This window comes from Balaenoptera ricei, chromosome 20 (assembly GCF_028023285.1).
Source record: "Balaenoptera ricei isolate mBalRic1 chromosome 20, mBalRic1.hap2, whole genome shotgun sequence".
Taxonomy (NCBI): domain Eukaryota; kingdom Metazoa; phylum Chordata; class Mammalia; order Artiodactyla; family Balaenopteridae; genus Balaenoptera; species Balaenoptera ricei.
The window spans coordinates 21,768,356-21,796,200 of record NC_082658.1 but is presented as its reverse complement, the minus strand read 5'-3'; the positions used below and the strand labels follow the sequence as shown (position 1 = coordinate 21,796,200).

Sequence of the window (27,845 nt, the reverse complement as noted above, 5' to 3'; positions counted from 1 at the left end):
GGGGCGGTCCACGCAGAGCCGGACCAGCGCCGGTGCTGAGAGATAAGACTGGAGGTCTGGCTGTGCGTCACCTCCCAGCCCGAAGAGACCCCGGGCTCTGGTTTCAGGAGACTCTCCACTGAAACCACAGATACTAACCCTCCCCACCCTCAGCCCAGGCCAACACTAACCTTTCAGCTAAAAGAAACAGCCACAGAAAACCAATTTTGTTTCCTTAAGAAAATAAATATTTGCAGGAGGTTAAGCAAAAGTACAGGGGCTGGACAGGGGCAGGAAGCGGGGGGGCCAACACTTTCAGTGAGCTTTGTGGCTCCCTCCTCCAGAGTACCAGCTAGGGCATCAGGGCCCTCACTGAGTCCAGGTACCAGATGCTCATGACTCCCCTTTCCCATCCGAGGGCTGCAGAAGTTTCCCCTTTCTTGGAGATGATGCAGTGTACTCCCATGTTGGCTGTGAGCCCTGGCTGAGTGCCTTGGGGTGGTGGGGCTTGGAGGCTCTGATCAAACCAGGTGTAAATCCCTGTTTCTATTTTACCACCAGGGAAGAAATGGGAGACAAGTTTAGGAAATGCCCAGTTAAGATAGTCAGTCACTGGACAGCTGTATCCTCAGGATCAGCTTTTCATCAGTAAGAGCGAGGCCAAGCCCTGGCCCACTGCTGCAGAAGAGACAAACAGACTCTTGCCTTTCAGCGCCGCCGGAAGGCTCGGGATATTCGCCAGGCGTTGGGTTCCTCATAGCGGTTGTACAAGGGTTCAAGTCGTTGCTGCTTCTTCTGCTTGCTTAGCTTGGTCGGGTCAGAGACCTTGAAGAAGGCTGGAGCAAACTCCACAAGCCACCGGGGGTCAATGGTGGTGACCTCACGCATGTACTCCTTCGTGGTCAGCACCAGCTCGTGGTACACCACCCTGAGTGGGGGACAGAGAGAGGGCTCAAGCCTCCGATACAGGCCCGGCTCCACGGCACCCTGGTCCCTGGTGGGCCTCAGCTGAGCTTGCATTTGACCCTCTTACCTCTCCTGCCTGACCCCTGAGGAGACTGCAGTCTCTGTTTATGACAGCCACACCCCAATACTGAGGAGCCCGCACACCTCTAACCACAGAAAACTGCCAGTTCCAACGATTTAAGTGACACGAAGCCAAACACATCTCTTCTCTGGACCTCGGTTTCCTGCTCTGTGAAATGGGTGGTTTTCTGGGCTGTATCCAAAGAACTCTAGGGCCCTGAAGAGGACCTCAGAGGCTGCCACAAGGGGATGGGGAAAGCCAAGCAGGCAAGGCTCTACATCTCCAGCCCTCTTGTACCACCATGGTGGCACAGTGGTTTTTAATTGCTTTTATGTTAGGGTGGGTAAGATTCCAATTTTTTTTAAAATACTACTTGAAAAAACAATTTTTTTTTAACCACCTCACTAGATAATCTCTAAGATCCTTCCTAGCTCTTACCCCCATGATTTTATTTCTCTAAAAAGGGCCTCGGGATTTCCCTGGTGGTCCAGCGGTTATGACTCTGCGCTTCCATTGCAGGGGGTGCGGGTTCGATCCCTGGTCAGGGAACTAAGATCCCGCATGCCGCACGGCGCGGCCAAAAAAATAAAACTAAAAATAAATAAATAAATAATAAATAAAAAGGGCCTGATATTGTATCTAATTCAGGCTCCTGCTTCTCTAGAAATATGAGCAATATTAGAACAGGAAGTGCTGGGGGTGGGTGAGGATACAAACACAAAGGGCCAGTAGATCCACAAGTTCTCTCTGCCCACCTACCATTCGGGCTGTCTGTTGAAGAGAGCACTGGAAGGATGGATGTAGACCACTTGCTGGTCGATCAGCGTCCGGTAACCCTCCTGTGGGTCTTTCTTGGCAGCGTTCCGGAAGAATCCGCTGCAGATGGCCTTCTGCACTCGGACTGTGGACTTACCACAGGAGACCACATCCAGCTTGTGTCTAGCAGGAAAATAAATCAAGAGAGGACAAAGATGTGAGACTATTCTGCTTTCAGAGGTTCTATCTTCCGGAATGATGGTACCCAACACACCCTCCTTGGGGTCCCCAGAGTTGGCACCAGGACCCTGCTTCCAGCCCTTCCAGGGGCAGCTCTACACAGCGGGCAAGGTGGATGCCATAAGAGCCAGACACTTTGCTTAGGTTGTAATTCAACCCAACTAATAATGTTGCAGACGCTTGTAAACAAAGAGCATTTTCAACAACTAATGTTATCATCTCCCTCTTAGGAACTTTCTGAAGTGATTCTCAGCCGCATCCTTACCTGGGGAGGAGTACAACAAAGACAGAAAAGCTGGAGGAAAAGAGTTATGTGAGGAGCAGGAGTACAGGTGCCTACAGTTTCACAGGTTCGTACAGAGACAAACAGACACGGCATTCAAGGAGGTTCAACTTGAACATGAGAAGTCACCGGGTGTTACCTGTCCATTATGCCCAACATCTGCTTGCGAATGTCCTGGGCCCGGCGCAGAGAACGAGCCTGGATAAAGTTCTCATAGCACCACGGGTTGGAGAACTTATTGTTCTTCCAGGAGTTGTACACGGCCAGCAGGGTGAGGTGGTCCCCTTCGGTCTGGTGGAATTTGGCCTTCTTCTGATCTGCAAGGGCTTGTTTATCCTGCAAGCAGTGCGGAGAGGATCATTTTCCACCCAACAGCTACTAACTGAACATCCAGCGGTGCTGGGGAGCCCTCTGCGGCCCCATCAAGTGTCCACATTAAGCACTGTGGTGGCAACAGGCTGACGTCCCCCAACTTCACCTGACCCCTGTCTGAATGTGGGCCTGAACTCCCTACCTTGGGCCTGTAGAAGACGTTCTGCACAGACAGCATGGACACAATGGTCAGCATTTCCTCACTGCAGCCTAGATGCACAGACATGATCAGCATTTTGCACAGCATTGGCTCCAGAGGGAACTCTGCCATCTAGAGGGAGAAGAAGAAACTACAATTGCATCCCTGGGGAAGACCCATCTGGGGTTGCCAGTGTAAAAACACTGGTCAGAGTGGGTAACAGACCGCAGGAGGTTTACCTAAGCACGACGGTGTGGGATGCCTGGCTCTATGAGAAGAATTTTTTTTTTTTTTAATTTCCCAAATAAACCCAACGAAATGTATGTGACCAAGAATATAACTACCGTTGGGGCAGGTGGGAATTTTGCAGACATCTTTTCAAATTAAGGCTAGACTCAATAATATATCATGAGGTAAGAGTAACTGAATAGAATTTCTTTTTCTGTAAAGAAGAAAGAGTTTTAAGTGATAGTGGAAAATCCAGGTTAAAAACAGGCATGTAGAATTCTACTCAAAGCTTATCCAGGGCCTCAGAGTTTAATCTTTTAAACAGAATAGAGTATGGAAGGTTAGCCAGGGAACCTTCCCCAAAGCACCAGAAGTTAGGTTCTGTGCCTTACCCTGCGGCCCAGGCGAGTAAGTAGGCCCTCGTCGTCCAGGGCCCCCAACGTGTATAGCTGCTCCATGGCTGTGATCAAGGTTTCCATTGGCGGGGCATCCATAAAGTCAAAGGACAGCAGGTCATTGATGCCCATGGCCTAGAACAGAAGAGAAGAATGTGTGTGATGGGAGGGTCAGCCTCACCAGTGTTAACATGGAGGGAGACTACTTGTCACCTTCTCTCTTACATCTTCGACTGCAATTAGGAAGCCACTAGCAGGATTAGCAGGAATCTCCAGGAATGCGCCACACAAAACTCAAGACTGATAGAAAGCATATAGTTTCTCGGGAAACTTTAAAAAACACTCCCTCAGAATGACAGCATGTACAGCTTAACAACAAAAAGATAACAATTTAAAAATGGGCAAAGGTAGACATTTCTCCAAAGAAGATATAAAAATGGCCAAAAAGCACATGAAGAGATGCTCAATATAACTAGTAATTAGGGAAATGCAAATCAAAACCACAATGAGATACCACTTCATACCCACTAGGATGGCTATAGCTATAATTTAAGAAAGAAAAAAAAAAAAGAAAGAAAATAACAAGTGTTGGCAAGATATGGAGAAACAGGAATCCTCATATGTTGCTGGTGGGAATGGAAAATGGTGCAGCTGCTGAGGAAAACAATTTGGTGAATCACCAATAACTTAAACACAGAATTACGAAATGATCCAGGAACCCCACTTCTAGATATATACCCAAAAGAACTGAAAGCAGGGACTCAGACAAATACTTGTACGTTAAGTTCACAGCAGCATTACTCACAATAGCTAAAAGGTAGAAACCAGCCAAATGTCCATCAATAGATGAATGGATAAACAAAACACTGTATATACATACAATGGAATATTATTCACCCTTAAAAATGAAATTTTAACACATGCTACAACATGATGAACCTTGAAAACATCATACTAAGTAAAATAAGCCAGATCAAAAGGAGAAATATTTTATGATTCCATTTATCTGAGGTACCTAGAATAGGCAGATTCATGGACACAGAAAGTAGAATAATGGTTACCAGGGGCAGAAGGGAGGGGAAAAGGGATAGTTTAGTTAAATGGGTACAGAGTTTCAATTTGGGATGATAAAAAGTTCTGGAAATGGACAGTGGTGATGGCTGCACAACACTGTGAATGTACTTAATGCCACTGAACTAGACATTTTAAAAAGATTACAGTGATAACGTATTGTGTATTTTATCATAATTAAAAAAAAAAAAAGACAACAACCAGCTTGCCCTGTCTCTTGCATACATAATTTCTCCTGTGCATCTAGGAAGTGCCTTGTACCATGTTAGGTGGCAGGGATATAAAGGTGACTAAGATATGGTCCCTGCTCTCAGAGTTCACAATGGTGAGACGCGTGGACACAAAACCACCTGCAATCTGCCTGGCACAGAGTGGGTATTCGATACATTTGTTACCAAATTTGATGACTAAAAGAAACAACTGAATGATGCACTATCCAAGTGTGTATAAAGGGAGATGTGGCAGGACCTAAGCTTTCTGTTTCTTTCTCATAAAGTGATGGTGACCATAAACGCAGCGGGTGTTCAATAAATTCTTATTGTATAAGAACTACAAGGAATTATGTAAGCAATCAGTAAGCACTGTGCCAAGTGCCTTTACCTGCATTATCTCCTTTATGTTCACAGGAGAAACTATTAACAAGCCCCCGCTTTTGAGAGGAGAATAGAGGGCAGAGGGCCGAGCAGATAAATTTGCCAAGGACACACAGCTCGGAGCAGAAGTTTGAGCCACAGATGCCTCTCTGTTCTCACTCCAGAGACTGGAGCAGGTTTTTTTTTCCTGAAGCTCTGTTTTAGCCTCTCTTACAGGGAATGAATAATAAATTACAGCAGAGCACTCTGCATCAGTGAAGTGCCAGGGCTCCAGCGCGGCATCAGTGTCGGGGGCGGGGGGCGGGGGTGCCATCATCTGGGAAATTACTCATGCCGCTCCCCCTGCCAAAAGACAATGAAGGTCCTCACGGGGGACTGAGAGAGGAAGAGCAATGATTCAGAATGAAAACCAAGTCCCCAGGGGGCCAGGCTGAAATCTGTACTAACAGTTCCCCTTTTTGGATTGGGGGTTTTGCTTCTGTTCTAAAAGAACAGAATTGGATCTGAAAGTTAAAAGGGTTGAGGGAAGTGAGTTTGTCCACAGTTTGGCACCGATTCGATTTTTTCTAATATCCTGTTTGAAAATGCTCCCAACTAAAACCTTTTATAACCAAATACCCTGCTGGTTACGATGGCAAGAAAAAAATGTCACAGCACACATGCCAATTTAGCCCCAGCCCCGCAGCAGAGAGGCTGTTATCACAGCCGTTTGCATTCCATTCAAAGGGACTGGTTCCATGAGGTTACTGAAGTATTTAACAAGGTTCATAAAACTGAGATTCATTTACTAAGGCCATAGGATTGGACTGTTCTACCAAAGCATTCTAACAAGACAGTGATTTCTACCTTGAGTGAGAGCACTGTGCTTGCTAAGTTGGTTCTCTGGATTTCCGGCACGTTGGTGGTCAGCATTTCATCCCGGTAGGCACGTTCTGTGTACAGCCTGTAACACTTCCCTGGGCCTGTTCTCCCAGCTCTGCCAGCGCGTTGCTTTGCCTGAGCCTAGAGGAGGGGGCATATAAAAGTAACATATCTGTTAAACATTGCTTAACAGCTTTACCCAGGAAATCTGTTAAAAGAGGGGCACTCAGCAACAGGCAAAACCTAAAATGGGGTTTATTTCACTTCCTTTAGGGTCATTTCCAAGACTACCTACCAACGCTCTTATCATCCCCTCTCCAACACTCAGCATTTCAGGAAAGTTTGTTCAAGTGAGGCCAAATACAAGCACGTGAATAGAAGAAATATGGTAAAGATCACAGAAATACACCTTCAAAATAGTGTGGCAGGGGCTTCCTTGGTGGTGCAATGGTTAAGAATCCGCCTGCCAATGCAGGGAACACGGGTTCGATCCCTGGTCTGGGAAGATCCCACATGCAGCGGAGCAACTAAGCCCGTGCGCCACAACTACTGAGCCCACGCGCCTAGAGCCTGTGCTCTGCAACAAGAGAAGCCACCGCAATGAGAAGCCCACGCACCACAACGAAGAGTAGCCCCCACTCGCTGCAACTAGAGAAAGCCCACGCACAGCAATGAAGACCCAACACAGCCAAAAAATAAAATAAAAAATAAAATAAAATAAAAAATATTTTAAAAAACCAAAATAGTGTGGCACATCATAAATGAGAAAGCATAAAACAAAATGACAAAACCCACCCTCCACAGTGATGACCAAAAATGTAAGTGAACTGAATAAATACAATGTTAATCATACCAGTGAATGAGTCTGCAGCTGTTTTAAAAATTAGGTTTGAGATGCTCAATGACAGAAGGAAATGTTCACTCACAGAGGTGAAAAAGCAAGTTGCCAAACAATGTAATACTAATTTTATTTATTTTTTAATCTTAATGCAAATATACAAACTACCGGAAGTAAAAAACTAGAAAAAAAATACCTTAAAATGTTAACTGTGGCTAATTCTGATGGTAGGCTTGTAGATGAGTTCTATTTTCTTTATCAAATATCCAACAATGAACATATATCACCTTAATAATCAGGAAAATTAAATACTTAAAAACCGCATGCTTACTACACTACTAGAATTGCAAGCTGAAACAAACATGAAAAAAGATGGGCAAGAAAAACATCAAAATGATGACAGTGATTGGTGATAGTAGGACTATGGGTAATTTCCAAAATAATGTAATATTATTTCTGAACTTATGGGAGAAGGGCGCTAATTTTTGAAATTAAAAAAAAAAAACGTAGGTTAGCCCTAGGTTGCTAGGAAACAGTGAATAGCAATCTGAAGAGGGCCGTTTTCTGACAAAACCATCTGTCATATAAATAGTATCAGGATTTAGAAATTCCTATGCCAGCTCCAAACCAAAGGATGGAATATGAAAGGTCACTACCCACTCAAAGGCAGGCAGCAATCACACACGGTGGCAGAATCCACAGCATCCTACAGGTGTCTCTCCAAATCAGGGAGAGCAGATAATAAATAACTTCTCCATCACTGCGAGTTGCACGTATCACCCCCAGGAGAACTGTACAGAGTACACAAGCTGGGGCCAGACTGCCCAGGTTTAAATCCTGGCTCCACCAGCTGCGTAACAGGCAAGTCACTTAACCCCCCTGGTTGTCAGTCTCATTTGTGAAATGAGGATAATAATAACATCTACAACAAAGGATCAACTGAGAATATAATGAGTTCATGTATGTGAAAGTAGCTGGGACAGTGCCTGGCACTTAGGAAGTACCCTGCAAGTCTTAGCTATTATTACTAAAGTTTCAAAATGAAAACAGCCTTACGGTATTATAAATTATGAAAATAATACATACCTCTTATAGCATATTAAGACAATATATATGATATATATAAAATAGATAACTAATAAGAACCTGCTGTATAGCACAGGGAACTCTTCTTCACTTTGCTGTACAGTAGAAACTAACACAACATTGTAAAACAACTATACCCCTATTAAAAAAAAAAAAGGGGCTTCCCTGGTGGCGCAGTGGTTGGGAGTCTGCCTGCCAGTGCAGGGGATACGGGTTCGGGCCCTGCTCTGGGAGGATCCCACATGCCGCGGAGCGACAGGGCCTGTGAGCCACAATTGCTGGGCCTGCGCGTCTGGAGCCTGTGCTCCGCAACGAGAGGCCGCGACGGTGAGAGGCCCGCTTACCGCGATGAAGAGTGGCCCCCGCTTGCCGCAACTGGGGAGAGCCCTCGCACAGAGGTGAGGACGCAACACAGCCATAAATAAATAAATAAATAAATAAATAAAATTTTTAAAAAAGACAATCTATAAGAGCACAGGGAAGAAAATGTATGTGCTTTACCCATCAGCACAGTGACCAGCAGCACCTCCAAGAAATAACCCTGGCTAACATTTCCCCTACATGCTTTCAGTCGCAGGCACGTTTACATACACTGTGCACAAGCACACACCACCTATTTTTAAACAAAAACTGGATTACACTACTCATGCTATTTTGTAGCTCACTTTTTTCAAACGATATATCAGAATTATATGCTTATGCCATTAAATATAGATACACACCACCATGTTAATGTCACATAACATTCTATGGCATGAATTTACCATATTTTATTAAACTACTTCCCTTTTGGAGCTCATTTAGAATTTTTCCAGGTTCCCTCCAATATAAACAATGCTTCAGTGAACATCCTTTTCCATTACCTTTGGATATGTGTTCAGTCATTTGTAACTTTCAGATATACTTCTAGAAGCAGAACTGTTAGGTTAAAGAAATGAACTTTTACATTTCAGATACATTGTGGCCAAACTGCCTTCAAAAGGGATGATCAGGCTATTCATTTTAAAATATAATTTAGGTAGGAAATTATTCTATAATTACCAAAGAAACACATTATCATCTCATGAATTATTACTATCTCAGATATCTGTGGCTAAGTGCAATACTTTAAAAAATATGTTCTTACCACTTATATTAGATCATCTAGGGTGCTAGGATTCAATTTCTTTTTTTTTTAAGTTTCAGTTTTATGGTGCTTTTTAATGCTGACACACAATTCCAGAGATTAAAAACAAACAACACAAAATCTCCCTTATCTCAAGAAAGCAGCCAGCATCTTAAAACAATAAAATTCAAAATACAAAACCATAAAAAATTTCAGAAAAGCCCTAACCAGGATTTTCAGAAAAGCTGCCGGTAGAAGCTGCCATACCTGAGAAATAGGAGTTACCACGAGCTGGTCGATCCCTGTCTTAGAATTGTAAACTTTCTGCTTCACGAATCCAGGGTCCACCACATAGTAAATGCCATCAATAGTCAGTGATGTCTCCGCAATGTTGGTGGCAATCACGACCTGCAGGCAAGAAGGACACAGCTGGATTGAGCCGCCCAGGCTCAGCCCAGAGGTGTGAAAGGAGACTTCTGAACTCAGACACCTTCCCAAAGGGATTGTGCAGCTCTCCCTCTCTCTAGATGATTAGAGAGCACTTAATCTCAGTTTGGCCTCAAATGGGCAGAAGGGGAGGTGCCTTCATCTTAAGGGTTAGGTTGGGGAGGGAGTGGTACCTGAGAGAAGTGGAGTAGGAAAAAGCAGTGGCCAACCAAAGCCAATTTCATTTGGTGCAAATGGCTACATATCTCATTTTCTAGATCCAATGTTGATTATTACAATTTTAATTTTCTAGCACCCTGGGAAAGCAGAGACTTCCTGGCATCACATGTGCCAGTGCAAAATGAGATTTTTCTTCCCCCACGGGGACATCTGGACTACAAAATGGGCTGTTTGTGTATGTGGAACAAGAGGGAGATTTTTTTTCTGATCATAAAATGAACTATAAGGCGGCAGAGGAATTTCACAGTTTGTGTGTATGCAGCAGTATACGTGATCTAGAAGATTATTGGTCTCAGCTTGGCACTGCCACTGTTCTTCCACCCAGAGGTTCAGATAATAAAACACAAATGCTCAGAAAAGTCATTGTTAGGAGGCACCAGAACATCTCACCCCATGCCAGCATCTTACCGGCCCTGAAACGCTTCTACCTGCCAGAGAGCTGCAGAAGCCCTCCCGGAGGGAAGTGCCATCACCAGGAACAGAACAGAGGAGGAATCACCGTCTTCCCACCAAACCTGCTCCTCCTCGTTTCCCTCCTCAGCACCATCTTCCTTCCAGCTGCCCAAGCCAGAAACTGGTAGTCATTCCTGACTTCTCCCCTCTGCCCTTCCCTAAACCTCCAGGCATCCACTATGTCTTGACCATTCTACCTCTTTAATGTTATTAAATCCTTCTGTCTTCCAGATGGTTACTAGATTCATTGTGGTGGTCATTTCATAGTATATGCAAATGTCAAATCACTTTGTAGTGCCCCTGAAACTAACATAATGTTGTACATCAACTATATTTCAATTAAAAAAGAAAATCCATCTGTCTTCCATTCCTAGGTGAAAACACATGTCCACACAAAAACTTGTAAACAAATGTTCATACCAGCATTATTCCTAATAGCTAAAATGTGGAAACAATCCAAATGTCCATCAACTGATGAATGAATAAGCAAAATGTGGTACACTCCGTTCTACAACAGAATATTATTCAGCAATAAAAAGAAATGAAGTGTTTATACATGCTACAACATGGATGAGCCTTGAAGACACGCTAAGTAAAAGAAGCTAGTCTGCAAGGACCACATATTATATGATTCCATTTATATGAAATGTCCAGAATAGGTGAATCCAGAGACAGAAAGTGGATTAGTGGTTCCCAGGGGCTGAGCAGAGGGGTGAATGGGGGACGACTGCTAAAGGGTGCAGGGTTTCTTTGAGGGGTGATGAAATTGTTCTAAAACTTAACAGTAGTGATAAATGGTGATTAATGATTAATAATGGTAATTAATGGCTGCACAATTCTGTCAATATACTAAAAAAATTCTGTGACTATACTAAAGTGTACTGAATTGTATGCTTTAAAGGGACAATTGTATGGTATGTAAATTATATCTCAGTAAAACTATTATTTTAAAATCCATCTGCCCCTTTCCCACTGTCTCAATACACACACTCACAGTCAATTCCAGCTGCTGGGACTACACAGCTCCCTGAAATGGCCACACTCTCTCACCCCTCGGCGATCACAGCCTGTTCTGTCTACTCAGAATGCATGTTCTCCTGCCCTTCTCGTCTAGATGAACACCCACGTGTTCTTCAGGACGAGCGTAGATCCTCACTTCCTGTAAGAGCACGGGGTTGGGTGCTCCCCCTCTGGGCATCCAGCATACCAGCAGCACGTTCACACTACATGTTAAAGGCCTGTCTACCGGTGGATGTCCCACAGCAGATAGAAGCCTGTCCTCAGACTGCAGCCCTGGTGTCTACCCCAAAGCCTGGTAGATCCTCAAAAAAAAATCTGTCGAATGAAGGAAAAGAGAGGAAGAAGAGCAGGATCACATACAAGACCCTCATTCCTTAGCAAACTGGTTGGACCACTTTCTAAAACATAATAAACAAGACTCACATACACCTTAAGCAATCCCCGTTAGGGCCAGCTGCATACAGCACATGGTTTCAGAGCACAAGAGCCTGTGTTACTACCTTTCTGCTGCCAGGTGGAGCTGGGTCAAAGATTCGGGTCTGCATCTCACTGGGAAGAGCAGAGTACACTGGAAGGATAATCAACTCTGGAACATCGGGTCCCAGGGATTTCATTCTTTCATACAGGATCTCACAAGCAGTATCAATCTCTTCCTGACCAGTCAGGAAGACCAGGATATCACCTAAGAGGAGAACAGAAGCATTGACTTTCTCTGTGTGTGTCCTATACAATGGCCACAGTGACATTCACCGAACTCCAAACGATGGAAAACACACTCATATTCTGACCTCTAACAAATGAAGAGGTTTTCATCTACCCATGTTTATTCATTTGTTTGTTGTTTTCGGTTTTTTTAATTTTTTAAAATTTGTGTCTATATTTAAATAGATGCATTTAAACCCTGCACACCATTATTTATATTTTCATCACCACCATTTCAAACATGCAAGCCTGAGACTTACAGACAGACCAATATTTAACAGGCATTTTTTTAAAGGTCTAAACTACAGATGGTTTTTTTGGTTTTTTTGTTTGTTTGTTTGTTTGTTTTGGCCATATCACGAGGCTTCCAGGATCTGAGTTCCCCGACCAAGGATTGAACCCGGGCCGCCGGCAGTGGAAGCGTGGAATCCTAACCACTGGACTGCCAGGGAAGTCCCTAAAAGGCATTTTTTAAAAGATGAGCAAAAATACCCACATTAGGACTTGGTCTAAGAGGAAAAAATGCTCTTTCCCCCTACCTGGTGGTTCTGTTAAATGGATCTGCATGACAGTGATCAAGCTGGCATCCAGATAATCAGTTTCAGGTTCCTTTGTATACAATATTTCTACTGGGTATGTTCGACCTGGGATGGTGAAGATGGGAGCTTCATAGAAGTACTGAGAAAACTTCACCGCATCCAAGGTGGCTGAGGTGACAATCAGCTTCATGTCCTGCCGTTTCTGAACCGTCTAAAGGGAAATGCAATGTAGTTTACTAAAAAGGACTGCCCAAAAAGGCACAGGTACTCAAATCCAATTCCCAGAATTCAGTTCCCAACAGGTAGAATAAGGGTCACCAAAGAGCACCTAGTTACCTTTTTCAACAATCCAAAGAGCACATCAGTGTGAATTGTTCTCTCATGCGCCTCGTCCAGCATGATGATTGCATACTGAGTGAGGTCGGGGTCAATCAGGCACTCTCGGAGCAACATCCCGTCCGTCATGTACTTGATAACTGTTTCGGGGCTGGTGCAGTCCTCAAATCGAATGGTGTAGCCCACCTAAAGCAGAACAGAAGCTCAAAACCTTAAGACACAAACCTCTCCTTTTTGCAATCTCCAGGCAAGATTTTAGCCCAGGCTATTACCCATAATCTTAACAGACAGAATTTGACCAAGATGTACAATGATTTCCTCAAAGTAAAATCTGCCTTGGATTTGATCCTGAACAGATCAGTGATGACCATGAGAACCCTCGCTCTCAGGAGAAACCTGAAAAAAGGTCGTATTACTCCCATTTTACAGATAGAGATCTGCGCCTTTACACTTTCTTCAGGCATTTTCAGAATAGCTTCGCCAACCACTTACCTCTTGGCCTAAGCAACAACCAAACTCCTCTGACACTCTTTTGGCCACTGACATGGCCGCAACTCTTCTGGGCTGTGTACATCCAATCTTGCCCCTGGAAGTGTAGCCCGCCTCTGCCAGGTACTGGGTGATCTGCGTTGTCTTCCCAGATCCTGTCTCTCCGATGACAATCAGGATCTGATTGTCATGGACAGCCTGAAAACAACCAAATATAAACACGGTCATTAAAATCTGCCACACATTACTCTGGAGTAAAACAATTGATCATGCTCTAACACTAAAGGAGAAAAAGGGGAAACAGTAGTATACATACGTGAGATGACAATCAGAGTTTAAATTATTTTTAATTATGCATAGAAACAAATGCTAACGGTGATTTTCTATGAGCAATGCTCTTTCTTATTTTAATCACATGTATAACAAATTAAACTTTATGAGTATTCTCTTTTTAACTGACTCAAATTTTTTTTAATTATTGGTTTCCTTAAATTCATAAAAACACAAAGATGATGCTAAAAGCATAACTATCTAGATAGACCTAATATTTTATATATGTACGTGTATTTTTTTAAGTATTACATGAACATGGCTAAAGAATTCAGTAGCAAATAAATAAGTTAAATACAATGTTCCTTTCTACTGCCATTCCCAAATCTATAAGGTCACCTTACCCCCTAAAGTCACATGATTTCTACACTGTTTATAACAGCAAAGGACACCCATCAACCTATATGTCTATTAACACAGCACTAGTTAAATAAGCCAGAGCACATCCACATAACAAAGCACCTAAAAAAAAAGGGAACAATGCTGAGCTATATCACTAAGGGGAAAAAGCAAAATACAGAGCAGTACATATAATATGCTGTCATTTAGAAACACAGCTCATATAAAACATATAGTATCTGTGTTTATATATATATTTGTACTTGGTTGTATATGTATAAGATGTCATTGAAAGGATTCCCTGGAAACTAGTAAACTCAGTTGCCTCAGGAAGGTTTAGTGGTCTTAAATCAGATCTCCAGAAAATGGAAATAAGTATCTGAAGCAAAGATTTGCCTCAATGTCAAGCATCCCCATTATTCTATTGTCCAGAGCTATCTGTCTGTGCAACACAATACTCTGTCCACTTGCTCTAGGGATCCCTAGTTCAAACAGATTTTATTTCCTCACAGGAAAAAAAAAATGTGTAGACTAATATATACATATTTTTTAAGTACTTGGAAATGTTGTTTTTTTCCCTATCCCCTTCGGAAAAGCCACTTCAAATGTGCTAATTTCAATTAAAACATGTCATCCTCTTTTTAGAAAACACCCTGACTTCCCCACCAACACATCATAAAGGGCTTCTCACCTGGACCAGCTGCTCCTTCAGTTTGTAGATGGGCAGGCTCTCTCTCTGTTCAATGATTGACATCTGGGTCTTTTTTCCATAAGAAGCTTTGTTGCCCCCAAAGGCATGCTTCTTCCACTCGGGAATGTCATTGGGCATCATCCCAATACCCCTCATGTTGGCAGCAATCTGCCTGCCTTCCGCTGCAAAGGAAAACAGGCGACTTAGTATCATCCTCATGCCACCTCACTGCCCCCTCCCCCCACACTCAACAGATCACATTTCTCCAGTACATCCCTCTTCTCTGCTATCTCTGTCTTGAAGCCACCATCTCTCTCCTCTGAACTATTATAAAAGTCTCCTAATTCACCGCATGTGTCTACTCTTGCCCCATCCAATCCATTTTGTAGGGCACCCTCAATAATCCTTTGGAAATGCAACTCTGATCTTGCCACTTCCCTGCGTAGAACTTCGCAGCATTTCCCCGTGAACTTTAGGATTGAGCCCTAACTCCTAATGCCATCTCCAAATTCCTGGCAGCCACAACTCACCCCCCACCTCTCTGCCCATCATTCTCTCTATTCCAGCTACACAGGTCTTCTTTCCCACATCACAGCCTCAGCACAGGCTATTCCTCAGCCTGGAACATATTCCCCAATCCCCATGCCAGCCCCTTTGACAGACTAAGTCCTATTTATCCTTCGGGTCTCCACCTTCCCAGGGAAGTGACCCACCATAGCCAACTATACTACCTGTACTTCTTATCTATGTAGCACTCATCGTGATTTGGTCAGTAATTTGGTAGTATTTGGTTAATATCCATTTTCCCCACTAAAATGTGAGCCTCATAGAGCAGGGATCATGTCTGCTTTCTTCACAGTTGTATACCCAGGTACCTAACACAAACTAAGTATTTGTTATGACTGTATCCAGCAGTCAGTTAATATTTACTACACAAAGATTTATATGAAAAGAGAAGTTTCAAAGCCGTATTATCTTTGGAATAAAAATTTTTAAGTTATTCAGAAGAAAACAGCCAGTCTAATGATTTGACCACGGTTACGAAAACATTTAAAAAACAAAACAAACCAAAAACATGCTCTAACTGAAGGGAAAAACCAAATCACCAAAGCCAAGGCTAAATCTTTAGTTATGTACTGGCAGTGCCTTCTCCCTGTGTATGTGAAAGTTCAGATTTTTTTTTTTTGAAAAGTCCACAGTCCCCTCCCAGAGTCCTACCATCAGGCAGAGGATCAACCCAATGTTTGTTGAGTCCCATGGGAATAGAATCCATCTCTGCTTCCCGCTGGGCCTGCTTGAGTTCCCGCCTTTCTTTGGCGAGGGCACTCTGCATCATTGCTGCTTGGGAGAGGGAACCATCCGGGTTCTAGTGCAACAGAGGACAAAGCAACATCAGAATGGGATCTCAGCATGCATTAAATATCCAGGAAATAAAATACAGATGTTAAGCCACTCAAATCTAAAAAGAGGCCCACCCAGAAGAAAGTTCATATTAACATACCAGACTGCATCAAAGAAATGGATAAACTGTACTATATTCAGAGAAAATGAACAAGGACAATGATAAATCACTGAAGAAATTAGGGATTTTGGGCTTGAAGATGGGAACCCCAAGAGAATGGACATGTAAGAAACGGATAAGAATTCTTCTGAATGGTCCTGAGAACTAAAATTGAGACCAATGAGATGCCTCAATAAAACATATTCAGGTCTACCTAAAGAAGAACAATTGATCAGATCCATCTGGGGATGGAATGGGTCTCCTCAAGGGCTGGTGAATTCCCTGTCACCAACACTGTCAAGCAGACATGAGAAGACCACGTGGGAGGAACACTGCAGAAGGATATATGGGCGGATTACAAGCATCAGCTGGGCTGGGAGATCTTTAAGATACCCTTTTCCAAACCTAAAATTTTATCATAATTATTCAGTGAATTCTTCTCCTCACACTGCCCTCTACAACACCCAGTGCTATAGCTTTCTACTGGGGGGCCCAATTGCTCAAGTGAACCCTTCAAAATTGCCCTTGAATCTGCAAGGTAATGGCTCAAGCCCTAAAGCCTAGGCAAAGGCAGTGATGGTAGATCCAGCACTCATATTTATCTCTGCTTCCTCCCAAAACACACTAAAATGAGAGTGTAAGAATTTAAAAGGCAAAAACAACAAAGCCAAGTCAATCTTCCTCTAAAACAAAAATATTCTGGACCCCGACCAACAGTCACTACTACCTCCCGTGGCCTGAGTTCTGCTTACTCAGATCTAGTAACCTGCTCTGAAAAACTGAATTGCTGTTTTAGGAAAAGAAGTTCACTTGACACGTCCAGGTTAGAGTCTCAGTGTTTCTCACCTTAACAATTTTGATAGGGCTCATGTCCATGCTTTGCTTGGTGTGCCCTCTCAGGAATGGAGGCTCTTCCTCAACCAGTTCAATCTCAAGGTCCTCATCTAAAAGTCCACCAAAAGAAGAATTAGCCAAAAAAAAAAGAGAGAAATGACTGACCGTTTTCACCAAAACAATACATTTCCACAGGCATCAGCAATCTTTATCAAAGATAGCTCCCAAGGTCAAAACTCTAATGCAGGTGACTGTTTCCCCCTCCGCCAGCCATTTCTAGGGCATTTGTGCCCCAGCCCAAGAACTGATCAGAGCTTTTTTCAAAAGAAGTTAAGCCTGTGGAAAAACGCTGTCTGACACTCTAAATGGCACTAAGGCATTTGCCATCCAACTTCATATGGAATAACTCCTAACCCACAATAGATTAGGGCAAAAAAATTTAGTTGGACAAATGGACAATACCAAAAGTTGACAAGGATGTGGAGCAACAGAAACTCACTTACACTTATGGTAGAAGTGTAAATTGGTACAAAAACTTTAGAAAACAATGTGGACTGCCTGGTAAAGTTGAATACACACATTTCCTACCACCCAGAAATTCTCCTCCTACGTGTTTAGGAAAAAGAGACGGTCTTGCATATGTGAATTAAGAGACAAATACAGGAATTTCATAATAGAACTATTCATAAAGGTAAACAAAAAAACGAGAAGACAGCCATATTATATGCCCATCAAAAGTAAAATGAGTAAATAACAGTAAATTTATATACAGAAAAACTCTACAGCAATGAAAACGAGCAAAAAATAACTATAAAAATCAACATAGAGGGACTTCCCTGGTGGTACAGTGGTTAAGAATCTGCCAGCCAATGCAGGGGACACAGGTTCAAGCCCTGGTCCGGGAAGATCCCACATGTCACGGAGCAACTAAGCCCGTGCGCCACAACTACTGAGCCTGCGCTCTAGGACCCGCGCGCCACAACTACTGAAGCCCACGCGCCTAGAGCCCGTGCTCCACAACAAGAGAAGCCACTGCAATGAGAAGCCCACTCACCGCAACAAAGAGTAGCCCCCACTCGCCACAACTAGAGAAAGCCCGTGCGCAGCAACAAAGACCCAACACAGCCAAAAATAAATAAATAAATTTAAAACAAAAAATCAACATAGATAAATACGGAAAGAATGATGGTGACTCAAAAAAAAAAAAAAAGTTCAAAAACAGACAAACTGAACAATACAATGTTTAGGGATAGATATATAGTAGATAGTAAAATGCTAAAGGAAAATAGGAAATAATTAACACAAAATTTAGAATGGTGGTTACCCAAAGGAGGAAGGAGGAAGATCTAATCAGAGAGTGGCATGTATGGGTTTCAAAGGTGCTGGTAGGTAAAGTTCTACTTAACTGGGTGGTAGGTACACAGATGTTCATTTGTTATTGTTATATAAACGATATACACTTTATTAAGGAATTTATTTCACAATTTTAAAAAATTGCCAATGGGCTAAGTCAAAAATTGTTCCAGGCTAACTCAGAGGTAATCTAGGCGGATCCAGGGTTTACAGAACAATTACTAAAAATGTGAGATCAAATTCACTCCCCAAAATACAATTATGACTTTTTATATCCTAAAAACTGATTATAAGCAACAAGTGTAACAATATATACACATTTATCAGAAAAATGAAGTTTTTTGCTTCCATCATAAGGAGGCCCTTTTCCTTTGAGAGATGAGTGGTGAGACCCAAGGAACAAATGAGTTTAACCACTTGGTTAAACTACAAATAAACCCCATCCACGGCTCAACTTGCCAACTGTCCTCCCGATCCATTATCCTGCTCCATCTAAGTGGCTGGTTACCTTCTTCATCATCCACTTTAGGGAGAATGCCAGTCTCTTCATCAAAGTCTGGAAACTCTTCTTTGGAAAGGACATTGGCAGCAATCATCTAGCCAAAGGATAAAAGGAAGCATTTGTCACCTGCTAGATCAAAACTCTTCTTTTGTAAGAGAGTTAATACAGAGATTTCACGTAGGAAACCAAGGTTTTTTCCTCTGCTGACCCAGGATTGCAGGGCCTTGAACACCGTATATCCCATCCCTAGGGGGGCACGACAACGTGGTGCCCAAAAGCACAGCTCAAGGGTCTCATCCCCAGGATGTGTTATCTGCTCCTTCCCTTGACTCCATAGCATTTTGCACATTCCTTATTATGTAATATGTAAGCCTTCCCAGTTATTTGTTTCAATCTATCTCCTCCCCTGGAGAAGAGATCCTCAAGGGTAGGAACCATGACAGGTCCTCATAGCCCTAGCATCTGCACAGTGGCCTGGCCAACAGCGTTTTTATGTTTACTGACTAATGATGAGAACAAGAATGAACATTTACATAATACATAACACAGGCAGGCACTAACCTAAGAGCTTCACTTCTACCAACTCGTTTAATCCCCACAATGTCACCACTGGCCCTGTTTTACAGATGGGGGCGTGGAGGCACAAAGAGGTAGTGTAACCTGGCTCAGGATCACAAGCTAGTAAGTGGCCTGAAGTCAGCCAAGCCATCATGCGCCAGCGCCCGCACTCCTCACACCATGCTACCTGCTGAATGACTACGTGGCCATAAGAGCAAACGGCCCCAACCTGCTTGATCTCCCACTTCTCCGGGTCAGAAATGCGGGTAAGGCGCTTGCGCTCCAGCGAGTCGTCCTCTACTTCAGGGGCACTGACGAGGGAGAGGTGGGTGGGTCTATCCGGATTCCTCATAGAGGTCTCCTCGTTGGTCTCCCCAACAAGATTCCGTCGTCGATTTGGGTTTAGATCTTCTCCAGTCTCTTGATCCACATCCTAAGGCACAAAAACAAGGGACATAGCCTACCTGCTGTCCTCTTATGTTTCCCTGGCCATCCGTTGTGGAAACAGGCTGGATATCTCACCTACCTTCATGCTCAAGCTGGTCTTGGTCCCAGTGAAGGACAGCACTTTGACCTTGACCCTCTGGCCTTTGCTCACCACATCAGCCACATTGGCCACACGGCCTTCCCGGCGGAGCTCAGAGATGTGCACCAGGCCTTCCCACCGTTTCCTGAGGGAGAGTCACACACATCTGGAACATGCCTAAAATACTTTTTCCCCAACCGATTTCCACCCTTGTTGGAAATGAACAAACGGAAATGGTCTTAAACTCAAGAGGAAAGTTCCAAGAAGGTGGCCAAACAATAAAATAGGATTACCACCCTCCCAGAGAAAAAGTTGGGGGCCGGGGGCAACAAATTCTCATCTGTCTCAACCAGCCAAAGGGCAGATCTCCCGAAGGCAGAGGAAGGAATAAATGGCTCTATGACATTTCAAATAAAAAGTCAACTTCTAACAACCTGATACAGTAATTTTTTAGAATGTGAAAATCCCCAGTGATAAAAGAAATTCTGTCCTTCAGTGGTGTGAAAGAAGAGTACCAGCCATTACCTTAGTCCCTCCAGCTGCACAAAGCATCCAAACTGCATGATGCTGGTAACTTTGCCGTTGTAAACGTCCCCGATGGCGGGCTCTTCTGGGGGAGGGCGGTCCACATGCTTATCCCGCCATCTGTCCAGATTCCTCTCCCCATACTTGTCTCGGTCTTTCCGGTCTCTGGGGGGACTCTGACTTCTGCTCCTGGACCGATATCTAGACTTTCCCTTATTCCTCTCCCGGGTCCGGGAACGTGATCGAGAGCGGGACCGGTGTCTCCGCTTGTGGTCTCTATTGCGGTCTCGGTCTCGCTCGCGGTCTCGCTCTCGGCTCCGCTTCTTCTTCTTTGTCTTGTCCCTAACAAATCAACACATACCTGTTTGAAAAAGAAACCAGCCCAATTCCATCTTTGCCTTCCCAAGCACCCAGCACAGTGCCATGTACATGGCAGGTACCCACTAAATGCTGAACTGAACCAGAGTTGCAATAACTATGACATCCCTGCAAGCCAATAAAGGAGGCCACAAACATATTTAGCCTCTTTCAACCTGGATTTCTATCTTCTGAACATCTCAGCATTTGCTGCATAAACATTCTCGACAGGGAGCAATGAAAATAGATGCAACAGTATGGTACGTGGCCAGTCTAGATTCTGTAAACTTGCCCAAAATTTTGCTTGGCTGGTCCACAATTCAACTATCACCATATCCTAAACCTCCAAAGGACAGGACGCTAGGGACAAACCGGTGCTCAGCGTCTCTGTGCTTCTCCTGGCCTGCTGCGCTGGGCATCAAGGCCTCCAGTTCTTTCAGGACATCCACTGCGACTTTCACATCATCCTCATCCAGCATGGTCTACAGGGGCAGAGGCAGTCAAGTTAGGAGAAGAGGGGACAAGAAAAGTCACTCAAGAATCTGTACTTCAGGTACATCTACAAATCTAACACCCCCTACATTTCTGACCACTTATGTGAAGAAGCAGAGAGGACAGAGATTTCCAACACAATTTGAGATAGAGGAAGAAGGAATGAGCAAAGGCTCCTGGAAATCATTTCTACACTTGGCAAATCCCCCTTGTCCTTAATACAAGCCTATGGAAGGCAATTAGATATCACCCTTCCCGTGAAAGCATGAAAGTGATGATTATAAACAGAAAATAGATGTCAAAATTTTTAAAAAGGAACTCTCCCGCTACACTCTCTTCCCTCTTTCACCTGTTTTATTTTTTTTTTCCATAGTTCTATTAGCTATCAGCTATATCGTATACTTACTTACTTGTGTATTGCCTGTCTCCTCCCCATTAGAGGAGTTTACGTGTTTATTTCCTGTCCCCACCCTAGTACTAGGATGTAATCTCCAAGAGAGCAGACACTTTAGTCTATTTTGTTCACCGCTGTACCCTGGTAGTTATAACAGTGCCTGGCACACAGTAGGTACTCAATAAATACTTGCTAAAATGAAATTTAAAAATCAAAACACTTTAAAAATAGGATCTTCTAATACGTAATAGAGGAAAAAAAAATCTAATTTCGCACATCAGGCATCTGTTCCAGAACCTTAAGTTGTTTCATACTTATTCCATATCCCTAATCACTGCTTTCCATAATTCCCAATCTCATTTCCCTAAAATATGGTTCTCTGAACCCTTTAACACTACTCTATACAGCAGTATGTGCTCAGGGAGTGACCAAACACTTTCACTTTGAAAAATATGTTACAGTGTAGACAAACTTAAAATTAATAACTAATGAGACAAAGAAAAGGGGTGAGAGGGGGGAAAATGCAGTTACAGTAGACATCCTCATCCTCTCATGGTAACAGTACCCGAACAGAAGGGTTGTCTGGTTGACATAGGACTGGAAAGAGTTCCTTCAGCTTTTCTTTTTCAGTTTTGGGTTTAACAACTGGATCTTGTTTCATTAAAGCACATGAAGGGGTTAAAAAAAAAAAAAAAGATATATTTAATACTCTTAGTGGTTAACAAAAGAACTTCAACATTAGATTTGCACCAAACTAAAACCAGAACATTTTCCTACGTATTACTCACATACATTACTATAAACGTAATTCAATTTTCCAAAAAAAAAAAAAAAACACTGATTACAAAACCCTTAACAAACTATCCCGGCGTGGCGGTGGGGAGTATGATTCAGTATTCATTTGATTGGTTATGTCTTATCATTTTAATTTTGTCTTAAGTCATTTGAAAATTTTACTAGAACATTTACTTGCTCAGCAGCTGCTGCAAGGGAAATAAATGCAATTTATAGGACGCTTACAATCTAAACTATTCTGGAGATGAAGCTTGGCTAGGAGCTCTGCTCACCTTTGCTTGTGGAAGGCTTCGTTGGAGGCCGCATGGTTTGTATGAGACGCAGCAAGTTACTAATAAGAGAATCCTTTGAAAAGAAACAACAAAAATTGTCAGCTCCTGGATCAGTGCTTAAAAACACTAAGAAAAGGGGTGTCCTTTAGAAAAGGGTGGTTATGCACCTGAATTTAGCTAACTGGGACAAATGAAGCATAGAGTGTCAACCTAATATGGCACGAATCTAGTAACATAGCCTTAGAGAAAGCTAATATTTAGGACTCTTTGGGGGAAGTAATTTAGTTCCCGTCAACCATTTTATTTCCCATGGTTTAGAACTACCTCTCAAACCTAGACTCTTGCTTTTCACTTCCTGATTCACAGGACAAGAATGTAAACACCCATAAAGACTTAATAACAGAAAGCCTGCCCCATTTTCTTAGAAAGGTGTCACAGGTAATTCGGTTACATTACCACTGTTTAGTGGCATGAAAACACCGCACTTAATGGCTTACTTGATTGGCATGTACTACCAAAATTTAAATCCAACAGTGACATTGAAACAAAACAGGGGTCTCTACATACACATACCGTGAATTCTGCACCATTTTTGACCAGTGAAGCCTTAAAAGTATCAAAGGTGGTATTTTTCTCAGCAAGACTGATCACAAATTCAGCTGCAAATGAGAAAAGGGATTACAACAAGAATGGAGACTTGAGCAAGAAATCAGTTTCAAGTATGTTAAAAATAAAACCAGTTGGACTATCCAACAGTCATAAAAACCAACGACCACCATTCAGTAAGGGTAAAGAAAGAATTTAGACTACCAAGATTATCCATGTATATTCTAGTTAATTTTCATAAGTAAAAAGAAGAAATGGCTCATCAGGCCCTTTAGTGTATTTAAGGCAGGAAGACCCCCTTGTCCCAGATCACTGTACTCTCTTCATGAAACTGCTACGTATGTACTCCACCATATAGATTCTAGAGGCAACCACGTCCAAGAGCATGAGCCCATGTGCATGTGTACATGCGCGCACACATGGACACACGCACAAATAGGATGCTTTCTACAGTTTCTGAAAGGACACACCCGATCTATATATGAGGGCCAGGCAGCTGCTGGGTGGTACAACATCAGAGTCGGTGAAAGACTCACTTGCCGGGCTTCCCTGGTGGCGCAGTGGTTGAGAATCTGCCTGCCAATGCAGGGGACACGGGTTCGAGCCCTGGTCCGGGAAGATCTCAGATGCCGCGGAGCAGCTAGGCCCGTGAGCCACAACTACTGAGCCTGTGCATTTGGAGCCTGTGCTCCCAACAAGAGAGGCCGTGATAGTGAGAGGCCCGCGCACCGCGATGAAGAGTGGCCCCCGCTTGCCGCAACTAGAGAAAGCCCGTGCACAGAAACGAAGACCCAACACAGCCAAAAATAAATAAATTAATTAATTAATTTAAAAAAAAAAAAAAAAAAGGCTCACTTGCCCCTCTCCCCCAAATTTTTCTCTACAAACCGGCCTAGTTTTAACATTTCTAATATTAGAACTATTAATTACGAGATTTTCAGGAGAAAAGTGCATTATGATAGGCTGAGATAATAAGCCTCACACTGTAAGTTCTACAAGAAAATTTTAATGATTTCATTTGGATTTTTTTTTTTTTTTTTTTGCCGCACCACTCCGCTTATGAGATCTTAGTTCCCCGACCAGGGATTGAACCCGCATCCTTCGCAGTGAAAGCATGGAGTCCTAACCACTGGACCGCCAGCAAATTCCCTTCATTTGGATTTTAATCCTTAAAAAATAATAATAACATGGAAGATCTGGATAGCTAACTTATAAACTGGTAACACCATACCATTTCCATGCTGAAATTTGCCTTTACCTTTTTTATGACATTAAGTGAAAGCCAGATGCCATCAGCTTTTTTTAAGTAACAAGTTAATAACAACAATGTCAGTGGTTAAGACTTTTCAAACATCTTCTACATGCCAGGCACTAGGCTAAGTGTTTCACATGGGTTATCACCATGGGTCTCACAACAACCCTCATAGGTAGGTACCATTATTGTCCCTGTTTTACAGATGAGGAGGCTGAGGGTTCGAGACAGTGACTTACCCAATAATAATTGGTGGAGACAGGATTGGAATCCAGAAATCAGATTTCAGAGCCCAAATTCTTTAGAGAAATGTGGAGGGAGAACTAAGTCACATGGTGCTAGTCATACAATGCTCAAAAGAGCAGCATATTCATACTGCAGCCGTCATTAATGAGGATTTTTTTTTTAATTTTCAGAATTATATGAGGACATCATTAAATTAACTGAAGTATCAAAAACTGGATCAGTAATTAAAAACAAGCTCATTGTTGAAAACCGGAAAAACAATGAGACTGATTTAAATGATAATACATCAAGGTCAAAATCAAAAGAATCAAGTCAACAAATAAAACACAAAAGAAGTAAATATATACCTTTTTGTTATTAAAACCAACTCTGGCAATTTAGTTTCATCAAAACAATATTGTCTATCACACTTGTCCAATATTAGTATTTTTAATGTTACTGGTTTTGTAATTCTGTGTTTAACAGTGTGATACTGTGATTTATAAGAAGAAATACATATTTGGTCGCCATCCCTGGCATGGAGCTCCTAAAACCCTTGGAATTTCCTAAGTGCAGAGAGTAAGTTATCTTTTTTTTCTTATGTTCCTGAGATAAGCTTAGGAAAGCCCCTAGGTAACTAGGATGAGGGCTAGTTGCCAGGGAAACCAATCAGGAGATTAGAGGGCTGGAACTTTCAGCCCCAACCTGATCTCTGGGGAGGGGAGAGGGGCTGGAGATTGAGTTCAGTCATCAATGGCCAATGATTTAATCAACTGTGCCTATACGGTGAGGCCTCTATAAACACCCAAAAGGACAGGGTTTGTACAGCTTCCAGGTTGGTGAACACATGGAGATTCGGGGAGAGTGGGGCACTCAGAGAGCATGGAAGCTCCTCTCTCCTTGCCACATACCTTCTATTTAGCTGTTCCTGAGTTATATCTTTTTATAACAAACCAGTTAGGGACTTCTCTAGTGGCGCAGTGGATAAGAATCCGCCTGCCAATGCAGGGGACACGGGTTCAATCCCTGGCCCGGGAAGATCCCACATGCTGCGGAGCAACTAAGCCCATGCGCCACAACTACTGAGCCCATGTGCTACAACTACTGAAGCCCATGCGCCTAGAGCCCATGTTCTACAACAACAGAAGCCACCGCAGTGAGAAGCCTGCGCACCACAACCAAGAGTAGCCCCCGCTCGCCACAACTAGAGAAAGTCCACGCGCAGCAATAAAAGACCCAACTCAGCCATAAATAAATAAATGAATATAATAAACCAGTTATTAAAATGTTTCTCTGAGTTCTGTGAGCCACTCTAGTAAATTAATCAAACCCAAGGAGGGGGTCGCTGGAAGCTCAGATCTATAGCACCTGACAACTTGGACTTGCAAGTGGCCCTCGAAGGTGGGGGCGAGGCAGTTTTGGTCTCAATAACTTTTTGTTTCCTCTAAAAGGGGCTAAGGCATTAGAACAGGTAGTTCAAAAGAGAGAGAGAGAAACAATGTAAGCTCACTGACCAAGGGAATCTACCTTGTTCTCTACTGTATTCCTAAGCCCCTAACTCAACAAAGGTTTGCTGAATGAAGGAACATATTACCCAGAGAGATAACAAACTGACGAGAATATCACCTCATTATTATCTAAAAGAGAAGACTGAGGAAAAATGACACAGGATAGGCACATCTTGATGGGAGGCAAGAGAAAAGTGAACTAAAATATACAGGTGCTATATACTAACCCTGTGAAGAACACAGTACCATACCTATTTCACAGATGAGAAACACAGCTTCACAGAAACTACATCTTACCCAAGATCACACATCTAACTTCCCTGACCCCTCTTTGGCATGCATGTGTCCCTTTCCTTCCATCCCTCCAACTGATGACTTCATCTTCATTTAGAAAACAGAACAGTCACATTGGAACTCTCTCCCTCATCTCCCTACACCAATCCCTAAATCCATCTGCATCTACAACCATATTCTGTCCTCCTTCCTGTTAAAATGGATGAAGCATCCCTGTACCTGTCAAAAAATCCCTCCACTCATGCTCTCGACCCCATCCATCCCTCTGCCTTCATAAGGACTCCGCCTGCCTGTGGCCTTAGCTGTAAGACCGCAGTCTTTTCCATTTTCTCAGTTTGGGTTCTCCCTGTATACAGTTTGTCCCAAGACGTCTAATGTTTGACAGACACTAGACACTGGTGCTTGAGAGATAGTATAAGCATGAATGGTCAAGAGCACAGTTAAAGCCACAGACTACAAAAGACCTGGATTCCAGACCTGGCTCACTCACATTTGATATGTGATCTTGAGGGGTGTTACTTAATTACTCGGAGCCTTGTTTCCTTAATCTATAAACAGATACTATCTCACAGAGTGGTATGAAAACCAGATAAGATAATGTAAGTAAAACACTGAGCATCATATCTGGCATGTAGTGAGAACCCAATAAGTGTCTGCCATGAATATCATCATCATCATCATCATCATCATGTGGCTCTACGTTGTTGTTGTTAACGCTGTTTAATTGTCTGTGGCTGAAAAAAAAAACAAAGCGATGGCCGCTCCAGGTTTCACTGACAGCTCTGGTAAACGGTTTCTAACAGCTCGGCCTGGAGGGCTCTCAAGAGGAGGTCACTGCCGCAGGTTGCCTGGGCCAAGTCTCTGACAAACAGACTCACACGGACCCACACACTCGGTCCATCAATCCCCTTTCTCCTCCGCTTCCCTCAAGCCCAAACCCAGATGCCGCAGGGACGTCCGCGGACTCACCCAGATCCTTGTCGTTGATCCCCAAGTGATTGTCCAGCTCAGTGCAAACCTTCGACACTAAAGACAGATACTCGAGTTTGGCTAGTTCTTCCGCGGGGCCCAGCTCTGTTCCGGGTACGGCTCCCGCCGTGGCCACGGCCACCGCCATGGCTACGATTTGCCCCGGGCCCCTCACTGCCCGCCTTCGGAGCTACTGTACCCGCCGGGCCCCCTCACTGCCGGCCTTCCGAGTTACTCCCGCCCCGCTCCAGCTTCCTCTTCCGGGTCCGCGCCCCTCTCTTTTGTTTACGGTAAATTGATATCTCCAGGAGCTTCTCTTGGCGTTATCGGGTGGATCATAGAGA

General features: G+C 43.3%; 1 protein-coding gene across 1 annotated transcript; it reads right to left on the bottom strand.

The window, feature by feature from the left end:
* Window positions 1-204: 204 nt before the first annotated feature.
* Window positions 205-27,845, bottom strand: DHX8 (DEAH-box helicase 8). Its single transcript, XM_059907270.1, has 23 exons — window positions 27,502-27,845; window positions 23,221-23,306; window positions 22,648-22,720; window positions 22,146-22,231; window positions 21,067-21,176; window positions 20,338-20,679; window positions 19,813-19,957; window positions 19,516-19,719; window positions 18,735-18,822; window positions 16,886-16,983; window positions 15,757-15,904; window positions 14,539-14,720; window positions 13,182-13,376; window positions 12,690-12,875; window positions 12,354-12,564; window positions 11,613-11,794; window positions 9,241-9,381; window positions 5,930-6,085; window positions 3,417-3,554; window positions 2,800-2,928; window positions 2,425-2,621; window positions 1,766-1,945; window positions 205-907 (listed from the first exon to the last, which is right to left on the bottom strand). The coding sequence occupies exons 1-23, from the start codon at window positions 27,647-27,649 to the stop codon at window positions 688-690; spliced, it is 3,645 nt and encodes a 1,214-aa protein (XP_059763253.1). The 5' UTR covers window positions 27,650-27,845; the 3' UTR covers window positions 205-687.